Below are 17429 nucleotides of genomic sequence, written 5' to 3'. Positions count from 1 at the left end.
AGCGTAGCCAATACACTACTGCCAATTTAACAGAAAAAAATAAGCATCTTTCTTTAATTGACATTTCTCCAGTTTTTAAAGTGACCTCGGATAATTTTCTAACTTATGACCGTTGCAATATTGGATACTCATGTTAATGGCAAAGACTACTTCCTGACTCGGCAACACAGCGTAGCCTATACACTACTACCAATTTAACAGAAAAAAAACCAACATCTTTCTTTAACTGACATTTCTCCAGTTAAAGTGACTTTGGATAATTTTCTATCATATAAACGTTACAATATTGGATACTCATGTTAATGGCAAAGACTACTTCCTGACTAGGCAACACAGCGTAGCCTATACACTACTGCCAATTGCAACTGCATGGAAAGTCTATAATATAATACCTGCAAATGAGACTCAGAAGTGTAAGACATTAAAACTGCACAGCAGAGTTAATATCAGCTCATTGTTAAATCTTAAATAAAAATGTCAACATTTATGAACACATGACCACACAATTACGTACATGAAAAGGTACCCCCAGTCCATGTCCTAATGTAGAAAAAAAGCCACAGACTCAGTCAGACTTCAAGCTTGTTTAATTTCAAACGTTAATATATTTGTCTTTTCAGTGACAGCCAGCTATTTATCTCCAGCATTGACACAAAATAAATACTTTGCATTATACAATAATAAACCTCCAAATAAATATCTAATTTCAAATTTGCGCTAGGACAAGTAGAAATTAGAAAATAAAGTTTTCATATCCGTCACTGTACAGTTGTTCAAGCCGAAGGGATAACTGCCAACTGAGAAGTCACGTTCAAGGTCAATGATTCACAGTCAGGAATTATTCAATGTACAAAAATAAAAGCTCTTTCTAAAGTACATGGAGTTAGTTGTTAGACGTCAATGCAAAGTTAAACTACAACGGCACTCTGCAAAGTGCTGATGTCGGCACAATCCCAAATTGGATCGGCGCCAAATTCTAGACCTTCGGAAGTACCGATCCTCCTGCGTCACTTTGTCAGGAGTTAGGCACTGAAAACTTTAGGGAAATGTTAGCAAACGCAATACGTGGAAGTCAGTCATTCTGCCTCATCCTGAAAAATGGCGGCGACAACAAAAATGGAAAGATTTCTTCTTCATATACAGTGGAACCTCGATTTACGGATCTGTGTGCGAACTTTTCGGTTTGCGAGCTTTTATCTCGAGCCATTTTGTGCTCGCTCGCGCTGAAGAGGTTGAGGAAGAATCAGAATCAGCTGGATTTTACTTTTGAAAATGTTTATCATTGTAGCAATATGGTTGGTGAAGTTAAGGATTTTTGTGATTTCTGATCCTTTGTGAGGGCTCCAAAAAGACTTATACAGGACAGTTAAGCTTGTTGTTGTTTTTTCACTTGTTGATAAAGAGATAGTTACGGTGTTTTACGGACTACAAGCCGCTTCGTTTTCCCCAAGCTTCGAGCCCTGCGGCTTATACAAAGGTGCGGCTAATCTATGGCTTTGTCTTTGCTAACTGCTACATTTTCGAGCGGATTAAGCAAAGAAATCAATGTACTTAAAAACTGTTAAAACTCAAAGGAAGAAAAATCCCAATAAACGTCTTGAACCTTATTAAAAAAAGGAGAATATCTTATTCATATCAAAGGATGAAGGAAGCCATTAATGACTTTTCTGTTTTGTTTGATCGGCCGTTTTACTGCCGTGTTACAGGCACCGTTCGGAAACAATTAAGGTATGTAAATAAACATTTACAGAATATTTCTGTGTAAATAACTCACTTCACAACGTATACATCTGCGGCTAATATATGAACAAATCTTTTTTTTCTTCCAAAGTTTAGTGGGTGCGACTTATATACCAGTGCGGCATATAGTCGGGAAACTCACCTGTATAAGTTAAAGTACCCATGATTGTCACACACACACTAGGTGTGGCGAAATTATTCTCTGCATTTGACCCATCACCCTTGATCACCCCCCCAGGTGAGGGGAGCAGTGAGCAGGAGCGGTGGCCACACCCGGGAATAATTTTTGGTGATTTAACCCCCAATTCCAACCCTTGATGCTGAGTGCCAAGCAAGGAGGTAATAACTTTTGTCAAGGCGAGATCCCGTTGTTCATATTTACATTTAAGTTTGTGAATCGAGGTTCCACTGTACGGGCACTTGTGTAGAATTATTCCGCAGGAGTCGCTATACTTTTGGAAGAGTGGAGTGTTTTGGTGTTGCTTTCAAGTATGACTTTTGATCAACGGTGGAAGTAGACTGTGCCGATCGGGCCACAAACGCGTGATCTACGTTGGCTTGCACGCCGTCTCACAGGGGAGGGCGTTCTTGCACCGGCAGCCAGGCCGCGTAGCTCGGTCGTAGCACCCCTGGCACACGGCGACGCATCCCCTGGCCGGGAGGTGGCACAGGAGACACGGGAGCACGGCGGCCATCAGCGAAACGGCGGTCCAGCGGACGCAGCAGTGGGACTGCGCGCACGAGAAGGGCTTGTCCGCGCACGTGTCCTCGTCGTCGCTGGAGCAGTGGTAGAACAGGCCCTTGAGGCAGCACACGCAGGTGCAATACTCGGCCGCGTGCTGCGCCGAGCACACGCAGCGCCTGCCGCACATCCAGCAGGAGGGCAGCGCCCGGGGCCGCCTGCACTCGGGGCAGCGGCACAGGCCACAGCGCGCGCACTCGGAGTCCACGCCGCCCCTCGGTTCCTCTGTTTTTTTGCTCGACGTCAACGCCGCTGGCTTGGGCTGATTACTGATTATCTGTCGGGCCACGCTGGTCCTGGTGGCCCCCAGGTGCATCTGATCATTACTGAGCCGCTCTCCCTGGGAGACGGGCGTGGTCACAGAGTCACCCTTGTGCCCGTGTTGGGCGGCGGCGGCGGCGGGCCCTTCTGTGTACTCATTGTGGTTCCCAGTTATCCTCAACTGTTCCAATGTAAGCGTCGCTGGAGAAAACCAGGTATCCGGCGCGCCATCGCGGGTTTGCAAAGTCCGCAGGCTCCCGTCGTCCTGCGATGGCCGCCTTGGGTGTCGTCCTCCCCCGCCGTTGAAGCTTGGACTTCTGGGATCCATTGTGGGACTGCGGGGCCGCTGGAACTGGCATGGGACACATCTGAAAAACTGCAAGAGAGAGCTTATTACCCAGAAAGCCGTGCAAATGAGGAGAAACATCTGTACTGGCAGCAGTGGCTTTAGTTTGTTTCAGGAAGAGGCAACATGGCCTAAAATTAGGCCCGACGATAAATCAATTTCATTAATAAATTTTAGTTTTTTGTTGCAGACGATTTAAAAAAATCAAAAAATATACATTTTCTTTTCTTATTTGGCTTCAGTATTGATTGATTGAGACTTTTATTAGTAGATTGCACATTACAGTACATATTCCGTACAATTGACCACTAAATGGTAACACCCGAATAGGTTTTTCAACTTGTTTGAAGGGGAACATTATCACAATTTCAGAAGGGTTAAAACCATTAAAAATCAGTTCCCAGTGGCTTATTTTATTTTTCGAAGTTTTTTTCAAAATTTACCCATCACGCAATATCCCTATAAAAAGCTTCAAAATGCCTGATTTTAACCATCGTTATATACACCCGTCCATTTTCCTGTGACGTCACACAGTGATGCCAACACAAACAAACATGGCAGATAGAACAGCAAGGTATTGCGACATTAGCTCGGATTCAGACTCGGATTTCAGCAGCTTAAGCGATTCAACAGATTACGCATGTATTGAAATGGATGGTTGTAGTGTGGAGGCAGGTAGCGAAAACGAAATTGAAGAAGAAACTGAAGCTATTGAGCCATATCGGTTTGAACCGTATGCAAGCGAAACCGACGAAAACGACACGACAGCCAGCGACACGGGAGAAAGCGAGGACGAATTCGGCGATCGCCTTCTAACCAACGATTGGTATGTGTTTGTTTGGCATTAAAGGAAACTAACAACTATGAACTAGGTTTACAGCATATGAAATACATTTGGCAACAGCATGCACTTTGAGAGTGCAGACAGCCCAGTTTTCATCAATTAATATATTCTGTAGACATACCCTCATCCGCTCGCAGATTTCTTTGACTTTATCGTTGGAAATGCATCTGCTTTGAGTGTCGCAGGATATCCAAACATTCTTGCCATCTCTGTCGTAGCATAGCTTTCGTCGGTAAAGTGTGCGGAACAAACGTCCAATTTCTTGCGACTTTCGCATCTTTGGGCCACTGGTGCAACTTGAATCCGTCCCTGTTCGTGTTGTTACACCCTCCGACAACACACCAACGAGGCATGATGTCTCCAAGGTACGGAAAACAGTCGAAAAAACGGAAAGTAACAGAGCTGATTTGACTCGGTGTTTGTAATGTGTTTGAGAAAATGGCGGATTGCTTCACGTTGTGACGTCATCACTCCGAGAGCGAATAATAGAAAGGCGTTTAATTCGCCAAAATTCACCCATTTAGAGTTCGGAAATCGGTTAAAAAAATATATGGTCTTTTTTCTGCAACATCAAGGTATATATTGACGCTTACATAGGTCTGGTGATAATGTTCCCCTTTAATGGTATAAATATATATTATCAGCATAATACAGACATCACACAAGTTAATCATCAGAGTATATACATTGAATTATTTACATTATTTACAATCCGGGGTGTGGGATGTGGAGGGGGTTGGGGCGGGGGTATAGGTTTGGTTGATATCAGCACTTCAGTCATCAACAATTATATAATCTGAGAAATGGACATTGAAACAGTGTAGGTCTGACTTGGTAGGATATGTACAGCGAGCGGTGAACATAGTGAGTTAAGAAAGCATAAGAACAAGTATATACATTTGATTATTTACAGTCTGGGGAGGTGGGATGTGGTGGGGGGAGGGGGTTAGGCTAGGGTTGTAGTTGCCTGGAGGTGTTCTTTTAGTGCGGTTTTGAAGGAGGATAGAGATGCACTTTCTTTTACACCTGTTGGGAGTGCATTCCATATTGATGTGGCATAGAAGGAAAATGAGTTAAGACCTTTGTTAGATCGGAATCTGGGTTTAACGTGGTTTAATAATAATAATAATAATAACTGGGATTTATATAGCGCTTTTCTAAGTACCCAAAGTCGCTTTACATGTAGAACCCATCAAACATTCACACCTGGTGGTGGTAAGCTACTTTCATAGCCACAGCTGCCCTGGGGTAGACTGACGGAAGCGTGGCTGCAATTTGCGCCAACGGCCCCTCCGACCACCACCTATCATTCAATTCACCGGTGTGAGTGGCACCGGGGACAAAGGGTGAAGTGTCCCGCCCAAGGACACAACGGCAGCGATTTTTGGATGGTAAGAGGCGGGGAGCGAACCTGCAACCCTCAGGTTTCTGGCACGGTTGCTCTACCCACTACGCCATGCCGCCCCGTTTGTCGTGGTTTGCTTCTGCCCTCCCCCTTACTTCCTTAAAGGGGAACTGTACCTTTATTTGAAGTTTTGATCGTCACAATCATTATGAAAGCCAGGACGGATGTATTTTTTTTATGCATTCTAACTCGTAAATAAAAGTATACTTACAGCGGATCAAATTAGGTCTTCTATTCCGCCTATAAGACCCAATAAAAAAACATTCAAAAATAATATTAACCAAGTATTAGTGATATTGCTATTATAAGCGCTAACGCAGACCAACTATTTATGTTATTAGTGAATTATATTTATACAGCGCTTTTCTCTAGTAACTCAAAGCGCTTTTACAGAGTGAAACCCAATATCTAAGTTACATTTAAACCAGTGTGGGTGGCACTGGGAGCAGGTGGGTAAAGTGTCTTGCCCAAGGACACAACAGCAGTGACTAGGATGGCGAAAGCGGGAATCGAACCTGGAACCCTCAAGTTGCTGGCACGGCCACTCTACCAACCGAGCTATGCCGCCCCGTTACACATGAGTGCCAATATTGACATGATCGACTGATGAGCTGCTCCCTCATTTCCTTGCTCGTCAAACTTTATTGTGGATCATAAATCATGCCTCTCACCTGGATAGTAGAAGGATGAGGACGTATTCCGATTAGTTGGTACAGCCAATTTAGACCTGGAAATGGCAAGAACGACACGAAAACACGCTTGGTTCTACCCCCCTTTTTTCCGCGGGGGTTAAGAGTCATTCTTCGTCTAAACTGTAATATAACAATATTCTATCAGTCGGCCTCCTAATGACAGCAGACCCTGTACAGTAAGTGATGTTTTATTATGTTTGTTGGCTCTCAAAGTCTGCAATGAGTAATAATTAGTGATGTTGTTAAATTAATGTCGCGTAAGCTTAAAATGATCAAATACAGTATGTAAATATTCAATGTATTATACTACATAACATATATACTTACATCATGTATATAAAAACTTGGATGTTTTTTAAAGTCTTTATAAGCAGAATAGACCAACACCCATAGGCTCTTGACTTTTGATCGCATTACTTATTACTTAGAATGCATAAAAAAAGACAACATCTGTCATGACTTTCATAACGATTGTGAACAATAAGCAAAATTCCCCAAAAAGAGAAGTTCCCCTTTCAGGAGAGCCAACATGGCTAACGCTAAATGCAAACAAGAGAGAGACTTTTGTTCCAAAGAAAAGAAAAGTGCCGTCAGTGGTTTGGTTTTGCGACAACAGGCGTGGAACAAATGACTGCGCGCTGCAAAGTTGGTTTAAAAAAAGTCAGCAGCACAACAAACTTACTCCAGCAGATTGGGGGATCGAACACGACTATGACAACAAACAAACACATTTCAGCTAAAAAGCAGCTTGCTTTGGTGGAATTATTGTGGTACCATGTATGTAAAAAAGAAGCACAGTGGAAAACAATCACCAAAGATATGGTGCTAAGCAGTGGAAAAGCCTGCGTTTATCCACCCATTAAAACTATAGAGACCTCTCAATGCTACATTTTTATTTACACAAATATTTTATTCAATACAATAGTGTTGCTTTCCATAGGAAACTATTGAATATTTGTATTTGATTATAACCATGCATATTGATCAAAACATGAGCAAAAGCATCACAGGAAATATGCCAGAATTATCTATAAAAGCTTAATTTCTAACTTTTGAAAATCATTATATGCAAAGTCCAATTTATACCTGTTATTAAAATGTATTTAAACACTGATGTTATTAAAATGTATTTAAACACTGATGTTATTAAAATGTATTTATAATTTATATCTGTTATTAAAAAAAAAACACTTTATAAAAATATACCGTATTTTGTGGAGTATAGAGCACACTGGTATATTAGCTGCACCCAATAAATTTGAGGGGAAAACCAAAATATTTCCATATGTTAGCTGCAGCGGATATATTATGTACATGTTTATTTACATACCGTAATTGTTTCCAAACGGTGCCTGTAACATGGCAGTAAAACGGCTGATCAAACAAAACAGAAGTCATCACCATGGACCCACTAGCTACGGAAGCTAGCTCTCCAATGGTGACGTTTTGGTGAATTTACTGAGGAATTTATGAAACTGAAACAATACAAAAAGAATGCCATTGTAAGTTAATAATACTAACACAGACACTTGTAAACGTGTTAGCATATTAGCTAATGATAACGACACCAGCTTCATTACATAGCACGGACAAATATGCGTAAAAACACTCCTACGCACATCACACGTGGGACGGTTTAGTAATTATGAATTGGTTTAGTTATATTGTAAAACTTACAAACGTTGCCTGGAGTTTCTGAATGGAAAATCCGTACAAGGAAAAACGCTATGGACGGCTAGAAGACTGAACGTTGCACTATTCCTGGTGGATAGCACTACAGGTAAATGGAAGGACACTGCAGCACATGCAGTAAGCAAACTCGTCCAAAAGATGGCGCCATAATAATAAAATACCTTTTCAGTGTATTTGCTTGTTTTTTTAAGCTATTTTTATTATGGCCGTCAGGGAAGAAAAATCCCTAAATTAGCTACACCGTTTTCGCAGGGTTCAAAGTGTATGAAAAAAGTAGTGGCCTATAATCCGCAATTTATGATAGCGACAAGTAAGATGCAGTGTCATTTCAAACTACTAGTTTTTGATCAAGTAAAAGTGAAACTTGTTATGAATTAGCTCTTTTATTTTGTATCTGTTGGTATCTTTAAAAAGTAGGGGGAAAACGTTCGGGAAAAAAATGTACATCTCATTTTTTGTAAAGAAATCTGAGATTTTATTTTTAGACCATATTGCCCAGGCATACCTAAAATATTTACCATGATATATATCGCAGCCTCCTGCGATAAAGGTAAATAATATATCATTATATTATGGTAAATAAATGATAATAAGACACATTTCAAAACTGGTTCCAAAAACTCCAAAATTAGCTGCTGATGTATGCGGTAACATAACATTATTTCCAGTTGGATTATTATGTCAAAACTATTAATCTACAGTAATTGCCAATTAACAGTTAAATGTTACTTTCTGCGGTAACATGGTTATATCTTCACTTCAATATCTGGTTACTTTCTGCTGTAACATGGTTATATCTTCACTTCTGCACTTAATATGTTGTTTGGATACTTTACATTCATTTTGGCCAATACTTAAAATTTGGGTATTGATTGAATACCAACAGGGCGGAATCGGTCATACCAATGTTGATACGGATACTTCAAATGTTCAAGGTCATTGAATGATTACATTTTAGATTTCAATTATAAGCAGACAAAAACACAGGATGGCGATGTAACAATATCAATATAAAATCTTAATTATATTACTTCCAGGGTCTCCCCTACATGTAATTGATCAGCACCCCCCCATGGGCATTTAAGTTCTTGGGTAGGGTGATCAGGCACCCCGCGGGACGAAAAACAATAATCGACAAAGCAACATCCTTCTGATGTTGACCCTGAGATGTCTGCCGTCTAGATCTGATGTCTGAAGACCAAGATGTTGGATCGTGGATGGTGGTCACGCTCAAACCCAACCTTAAACCTCACGCGATTGGCTTCTCCTCTACCTCTTTCCTCTCCCTTTCTAGCTTTCCCATCTCTCCTCCCAAAGTCCAGCGGCGGTGGGCAACAGGCAATGGGAGCAGGGGCAGGTGAGCTCTGCGAGCTCCTAGCTCGGGACCCACTTGTTGGCGACAGACACAAGAAGGTTGCTGGGCTGATGAACATGGAGGCGAAGTCGCCCTTCGGTAGCTGCGTCTGTGTCAGGGCAGGGCTTTTTAGTCGTAGCGACGACCTCTCCAATTCGGAGAAGGCCCTAGAAAAGGTGTGGCCAAACACGCTCACTGCTTCCGATGTCAGGCCGCTACTCCACTTAAAATCTCACGCAATTGGCTTCTGTTCCTCTTTCCTTTACTTTTCTAGCTTTCCCATCTCTCACCCCAAAGTCCAGCGGCGGTGGGCGACAAGCAACGGGTGCAGGGGCAGGTGAGCCCTGCGAGCTCTTAGCTCGGGACCACTCGTTGGCGGCACACGCTAGAAGGTTGCTGGGCTGACAAACATGGTGGCGAAGTCGCCCTTTGGTAGCTGCGTCTGTGTCAGGGCAGGGCTTTTTAGTCGTAGCGACGCCCTATCCAATTCGGAGAAGGCCCTAGAAAAGGTGTGGCCAAACACGCTCACTACCTCTGATGTCTGGCCGGGTAACTGCACCCAGCAGACACACTCCCTCCTGCAGTCAGAATACAAAAAATCTGAAACAACAATCTCTTCACTTCATCTCCTGGAATGTTCGCACCCTAACGAACCGTGACAACAATAGTCGGCCAGAACGTTGAACTGCTCTTGTTGCAATCGAACCTACCCGGTACAACATTGATGTGGCAGCCCTGAGTGCAACACATCTAGCTGGTAAAGGCCAAATCTTGGAAACCGGGGCAGGATACACGTTTTTATGGAAGGGGAAAACTGCAGAGGAGCCTCGTCTTCACGGATTCGGATTTGCCATCCGCAACTCTCTCGTGAGGACGCACAACCTCCTCCTTGTGCACGTCGGCAAAATAATTACCACACTTTGCATCCCATCATCAGTGTCTTCGCCCCCCACTCTGGACTCAGATGTCCACTCTGCTGTGCCGTTGCATGACAAACTGCTTCTCATGGGAGATTGTAATGCACGAGTAGGGAAAGACCATCAACTCTGGCAAGGCATCATTGGGAACCAGGGCATCGGCAGCTGCAATGCCAATGGCTTGATACTTCTTGGTTTATGTGCAGAATTTAATGTTTGCCTAACCAACACCATCTACAGGCTCCACATCTCTCTCTCAGTCCTCTTCTGGGCCGCCTGGCGCTTGAGGCGAAGCAAGGAATTTTCATCTGGCCCTGTCAGCCGCTATTCCGGGGGCAGTCTTAAGGGATAGTCTCTTACTCCTGAACTCTTTTTCTATAGCTCTTCTCCAGGTCTCTCTAGGTCGGCCTCAGATTATTTTCCTTTCAAGTGTCCAATAAAGGGATCTTCTCTGGAAAGAAGATGATGGAATGCGGCACATGTGTCCAAGCCATCGCCAATGTCGAATTTGAATGGTTCCTCTAATTGATGTTGTGGTTGTTCTTTCCCAGACCTATTCGTTGGAAATGGTGTTTGGCCAGATTATCCTAAGGATACGACGCAGGCACTTATTTTGAAAAACTTCTTTCTTTCAACGGATGAAGTGGGTTTCCAACATTCTGAGCCATATAGAAGGACACTCACGACATTGCTCTTGACGATTTTGATCTTTGTGTGGATCCAGTTGATCTCCAGATAGATTTGAGCATAGCAAATATTTGCTTTGCTAATTCTTGTATTAACCTCGATATCGCAGTCACCAGGCTCCGCATCGGGGACAAGAACTCATGGATATACCCGCGGCATTGCCAGTGGCACCTGATCGACTATGTCGTAACTCGAAAGAAAGACAGAGTTATGGTTCTAGCCACCCAGTTTTATTGATATCGATTACTCGTCTAACGCAATATATATTGATATCGTTTATCGGCCCAGACCTAGGTTAGCATATCTTTCTACGGTGGTGTAGCATGTTAAGATATCTTGTCCTCCAGTGAGATATCTTGCCAGAAACAAAATATCTTGCATTAATAAGAAACGAGGTATCTTGCAAGACACGAGGCGAGGATTGCCGACTTCGAAGTGGCTGTGCACTGTGAAGGGACATGAGCCGCTAGCAATAATGCTACATTGGATGCGTTTGTTCGCTTGTCGCGGTCAAATTTGCAGGACACAGCTAGAATGTGTCATCAACATGCATTATCACAATATAACGATAGTATTAAAATCTCGATCGTTTGGCCAAATGTGTAACATTTATATCGTAAATATCACATAACTCTAGTTTGTGTGTGTATTTTGTGTACGGTGGGACCTCGATTTACGAACCTCTGATTGTACAAACTTTTCGATTTAGACTGAATACAAATATGCTTTGATGTACGAACCTTGTCTCAGTGTACAAACATTTTACAGCGTAGCCATTTTGTGCCCAGCCGCACGTTCATGGAGGGCAGTCTTGTCGTTAGCTACTACGCTAAGTATTTAGTGAGCTTTTTAAATGTTTTTAAGCTCTTTTACAACATTTTTCTAGCTTTGGTAGATTAATATGAGTCTAAAGAAAACAACGGACAAGCGAAGTGTAGTTTGACATATCCAGGAAATATAAACACACTCAAAATACGCATTTTCTGGACTATAATCCATATATTAGCCGCACCAGACTATAAATCGCAGATATACACGTTGTGAAATGAGTTATTTACACATGAAGATTCTGTAAATGTTTATTTACATACCTTAATTGTTTCCAAACGGTGCCTGTAACACGGCAGTAAAAGGGATGATCAAACAAAACAGAATTTTGAGACTTTATTAGTAGATTGCACAGTACAGTACATATTCCGTACAATTGACCACTACACCCGAACAAGTTTTTCAACTTGTTTAAGTCGGGGTCCACGTTAATCAATTCATGGTAAGTCATTGTCATGGAACCACTAGCTGCGGAAGCTAGCTCTCCAATCAGCTAAACTGACTCAATAAAACTCCACGGTGACATTTTAGTGAATTTACTGAGGAATTTTTGAAACTGAAACACAAAAAGAATGCCGTTCTAAGGTAATAATACTAACACAGACACTTGAAAACGTGTTAGCATTTTAGCTATTGCTAACGACGCTTGCGTCATTGCATTACGATAGCAGGCATAATAAATATGCGTGAAAACACTCCTACAGACATCACAAATGGGACGGTTAAGTAAGTATGAATTGTTTTAATTATATTGTAAACCTTACACACATTGCTTGGAGTGATGAATGAAGAATCCATACGAGTAGAACCGCTATGGATGGCTAGAACATTGAACGGCACTCCGGTTGAAAAAAAAAAGAGAGAAAAAAAACACTATTGGTAAATGGAAGGACACTGCAGCACCTGCAGTAAGTGACCTCGTCCAAGAGATGGCGCTATTGTATTTGCTCGTTTTTTAAATTGTATTTTTAAAAATGTTTTATTATGGGCGTCAGCGAAGAAAAATCTATAAATTGGCCGCACCGTCTTATAAGCAGCAGGGTTCAAAGTGAAGAAAAAAAAGTAGTGGCTTATAGTTCGGAATTTACGGTACTCAAGTCATTGATTTCTTGTCAGGGAGCTGATGGGTTTGCATAATGCCTCGTCACTCTGCATTTGTGCATGGCATTGAAAATGACATCCATGTTTTGCACCAAAGTGAAGCAGTCTACAGCAGTCCTTCCTCAATGTGCTAATTGGCTTTCCAAAGGCATCTTTGGTGGGCAGTGGAAGGCAGTTGAGGCCCCTTCCACATCACAATGCAGGAAGGGCTTTTGCTTGTGTGATAAATGGCAACCTTTCGATTGCAATTTGTGGACCGTTGGATGTGTTGGATGTGTTGGCACGATTCCACACACAGGTCGGTTCACCTCACTATCTGGCAGTCTGTGGAATGATGACGTCACCGTGTCATTTGCATCCCTAGTGCAGCATCACAATAGTGTAATTCAGCAAAGAAAAAGCATGACTCAGTCAGCGAAGGCCTACAATGGAGAACATTTTGTGCTATTTCTTCCTGACATTTGGCTTTTTGTCGCAACCGCACATGCTCTGTTTGAGAAATGGCAGCTCTCTGTGGGCTACTTTTGGTACTCACATGACGGGGGACCAGAAAATAGTTATTATTTTGGTACATTTCAGAAAATAATTGTACCGCACCAAACTAAACTGAACTGTTGTTTAGTGGGAATGTGGCTTAGGGGTTATAGATGTGACGTTCGCAAACAAATTGAGTCTTTTGAACGGCTCTTTTAAAGTGATGAGATCTGATTAACAGTTGTGAGCCGTTCATTTGGGTGGGAGCCATTTTTTACACACATGCAAATTTAGCATCTGCAATTGCGCCACCCGACTGGCAAGTGGACTAGAATATGAGTATGAGTTAAAGCAAATTTATTAGAACTTCGATTACATTTTAAAATATATATATATATATATATATTTTTTTTTACAATTAAAAACATTTTTTAAATACTTTTTAATTGTATATTTTTTTCTTTTTTTTAATGATTTATCTTTATTTGGATTCACTTTTTGGGTTTATTATTCTGTAGTATTTTAATATGGAGGTAAATGTGTGTCTATTATGAAAGCTTTTTTTTAAAGGCCCAAGCTGTGTGTTTACATACTTTTTTTTATTTCTCTTTGCTATTTGGGCTTATTGGACCCTAATTAGAATAAAAACTAAAAATCATCTTTTGATATGATGTACTTAGTCCATAAGTACACAAACGTGTACTTCATGTTTAGTGACATGCTAATTCTTATTTTTACACTTTTTTCCCCCAAATTCCATTGTATATTATACTCTTCTGACATCACCAGATGGCAGTATAAGTGTCCACATAAGCGGCCATAAGACCCCAATTCAGTAGTGTACACAATTTTGAAAATAAGAGCTAAAAGGTGCTGTCCACGCATGTGGCCACTAAGCCTTTAGAGGTAAATACTAAATTTATTAAATGTACTTACGTTAAATTATAAATGATAAATGTTAAATACGATAAATACGTTAAATTATGCTGACAATTTCATCGAACAAAATTTTGTGAGCAAAAAGAAAAAATCAGTTTGTTAAAATACGGTGTTTTAAAATTCACCGTAAAAAAAACAACAACCTTATGTAAAAATAATCAGTGTAGAAATATTTGTTGTTTCAAAACTCAAGACTCACTTCTGATAAATTAGGAATAAAGCTACCGATCATGGATCAGAACCAGCCAATGAGGAGGTTTGGTCTTAATTTATTGAAGTGGGTCATGAGTTATGAAGCAACACATATTTTGCTAAAAAATGTTTCCACTACATTCTTTTATACACTACATTGTAAACATTGTAAAACACTATTTTAAAACACTGTATTTTAACAAATTGCATTTGTAAACAGTTTTATTCAATGAAATTGTCAGCACAATTTGACGTAAAAATTCAGTTACATAAATTCAGTCTCCACAAAAAGCTTTTGTAATAAATACAAAAATTAACCTGCATATTTAAGTGTACACACACCAGGTATGGTATTATAATTTTGTTCTCACATTTTTATTATGTTCTAAATTTTATTGTAGTCTTATTTATACGTTTAGCATTTTATTCATACTTATTATTTGTATTTCCTATGTTGTTAAAATGCTACACATTTTTTTAAGTGAAGGACAATTCAAACTGATGATGTCACTGTTAAAGCATGGAAATATGGCACTGACCTTATGGAATTTTTACAATGAAAACAGCAAAACATTTAATTATACCCAATAATTCCCACCAATAGAGTACTAATTTTGAAAATTAAATTATACTAATCTACATCTTTAGACAGGGGTGTCCAAAGTGAGGCCCGCAGCAAATGTTTTATTCATTTATTACAATTAAAAAACCTCTAAAACATGCATCAAAAGAGGAAATGTAACGAGAAAATGTTGCATTGTTGACTCTAATAACACAAAGCTGCCATGCAGGTTTTTTTCTTGCTTTTAAAGCTGTCATTGCTCAAAAAGTAATAATTAATTAAAATCAATGTTATGAATTATTGACCTATTAAAGGCTTCAATTACTTCACATCAAATATTGTACTTTGAAATAATTTTGAGGGAGAATATTGAATATCATTCTGTGTATCTGCCATATAAAAAAACAATCCTTTCGTTGACAAAAAGGGCATACATTTTTTTTTCAAACATAAAAAATAATCAAAATTGACAGACAGATCTGAAGTTGATGTAGAGACTTAAGTGTTAAAAGGAAAACAAAACCTATATATATATATATATATATATATATATATATATATATGACGTATTTTAACACTTCTGAGTAGGTCCCTTTTTGCTAAAAATAAAATCTATGGTGTTACGAATTATTTTAAGGCTCCAATTTTGGGGGGAAAATATTACAAATTTGGTGTTTTTGCCATTAAATACGTTTTCTTTTTTTTTTTTTAAACAAAAAAGGGAATAAAACATTAAAAAATGTTTTGACTTCATACTGACAGATAGACCAGTGGTTCTCAAAGTATCACCATACTAACCAACATTAAAATACAGTAGCGTTGTAGGCCTAAGTCTTAAAAACAAGAAAGAGGTTTTATTTAACATTTTAACCATTGTAACATTACACACAGTTTGAACAGTAACAGTTTGAATATTTAATAAAGTTTTTTATTTGGCATACCTGCCTACACTGATCTAGAGAGTAAAAAATCGAATGACTTATTTAAAAAAAAAAAAAAGTTTTTTTTACAAAGACCCACACCAAACTTGAGAGGTGCCCCTAAAAAAATATAAATTGTATTAGTTATGAAAATGAAAAATATAAAAATGGCCACCTCATGTTTTAAGTTTTCAGTGTGAGGCCCTCTGTGGAAAAAGTTTGGACACCCCTAATTTGGGTTATTGATTCTTTGATTAAAAAAAAAAAAAACCTACAACAATGAGCCAGGCGTTTGTGGGCAACTTGAAACTTCAGGTTGCGGTGTGTTTCATAAGAACGAGCAAATGTAGTGTACTTGAACGCATCACCTCTTACTCCAGTCCCGTCAATGTGTGACAAAGTAGCGACTCACACCTGCGTCTATCACATTGTCACGTCAAAGTGACACGGGTCGGCAAGAGTTTTAAAAATAAATGTAAAATATCACATTGTCACGTAAACATGTCATCGGTCGGCAAGAGTTTAAAAATAAATAACAAAATAATAAGTCAGTGTTCGTAGCTGAAACTAGCAAAACGTGTTAGTCTCAGTTGGGAATCCACAAGTAATGTTTTTTCTTGGTTTTAACAGCGAACTTAAAAATGTTAACTTACCGTGCTTTCAACACTTTAATCTCCGCTTGGGTGTAAATCCAACGTGTTTTTATTCCTCCTATCAAAGAAGTTAGTCGCTCAAATCCATCAAAAACAGTCGTGTTTGCCCCATGTTTAGCGCATGCGCACAAAGCATAAAAAACAAAGCTTCACTCCTCTTATTTTAAGGAGAAAACGGGACAAAAGTCGGCGTTTTCTCGCTAAGTTGACTTTAAAAAGTGACGTTTGTTGTATTAGCGAAGGTAAGAGGAGTCATGTTTCTGTGTCGTGAGTCACTTTCCCCCACTGTCCTGTCCGGAGAGAAGGCTGTGGATTGGAGCCGGGAATGGCGTCAGGAGCGCGGGTGGAGGGGGGACAGGGCGCCCGTTGTTCCAGCGGATATCTCGCATCCGGTCTTCAGCCATTGGCTGCCGCCAGGGAGCCACTCACCAGGCCGCCTGATCCACCGCAGCCACGGCCAAGTAGGGGTGAGTGATACCGCACGTTTCTGGAGTCTTTTTTCCCCAGACACTTTTAGGTGTCGATCCTATACTAAGAAAATACAAATAAGGTTTTACCGATACTGATTAAAATTTTTTTAAAATACGATAAAATTATCGTTAATTTAGTTAGTTCTAGTCATGGCTTTTTGATGAAATGTTTTAGTCCGACTTCTAAATGTATTCCGTTTTATTTAACTACATTTTTGCAACATTTTAGTCAACTAAAACTACAATAAATTTAGTCAACTAAATATAAACGTATACAACCCCCGGCAAAAAGTATGTAGCTGGCAGCTAGCAGCTATGTTTTAAAGTACCGCAAGCTAAACAAAGGTATGATCAAGCAAACAGACTTAAACAGAGATAGAGATAATACGATATACTTTCTGTCAAACTGTCAATCAAAGTGATTATGTCATATAAATTTAATACGAAAAAATAATACAAAAAAACTAAAGTCCCGTCCCCTGGCCTCCGGTTGTTATGTAGCGCCTTCTGGCTTCCGGTAGGTATGAAAAACACTAACCTATTAAAGTAGTGATGGGTAAATGACAAGTTTTCCACTACTAGCTAGCCACTACTAGCTAGCTACTAACTA

The 17429-nt window shown here is 40.0% G+C and overlaps 1 protein-coding gene and 1 long non-coding RNA gene across 2 annotated transcripts in view; one reads left to right on the top strand and one right to left on the bottom strand.

The window, feature by feature from the left end:
* Window positions 1-569: 569 nt before the first annotated feature.
* On the bottom strand, window positions 570-16726 carry spry2 (sprouty RTK signaling antagonist 2). The gene is made up of 2 exons (XM_061984995.1): window positions 16350-16726; window positions 570-3119 (listed from the first exon to the last, which is right to left on the bottom strand). Exon 2 carries the CDS (start codon window positions 3069-3071, stop codon window positions 2289-2291), a length of 783 nt encoding a protein of 260 aa, XP_061840979.1. The 5' UTR covers window positions 3072-3119; window positions 16350-16726; the 3' UTR covers window positions 570-2288.
* Window positions 16704-17429, top strand: part of LOC133622355 (uncharacterized) — a 258689-nt gene continuing 257963 nt past the window's right edge. The window contains exon 1 of the long non-coding RNA XR_009817764.2: window positions 16704-16816. This is a non-coding gene — a long non-coding RNA (uncharacterized lncRNA). The remainder of the gene's footprint in view (window positions 16817-17429) is intronic.

Source organism: Nerophis lumbriciformis, linkage group LG23, assembly GCF_033978685.3.
Source record: "Nerophis lumbriciformis linkage group LG23, RoL_Nlum_v2.1, whole genome shotgun sequence".
Lineage (NCBI taxonomy): Eukaryota > Metazoa > Chordata > Actinopteri > Syngnathiformes > Syngnathidae > Nerophis > Nerophis lumbriciformis.
The sequence above is the reverse complement of the archived record's forward strand: the minus strand, read 5'-3'. Positions and strand labels throughout refer to the sequence as shown.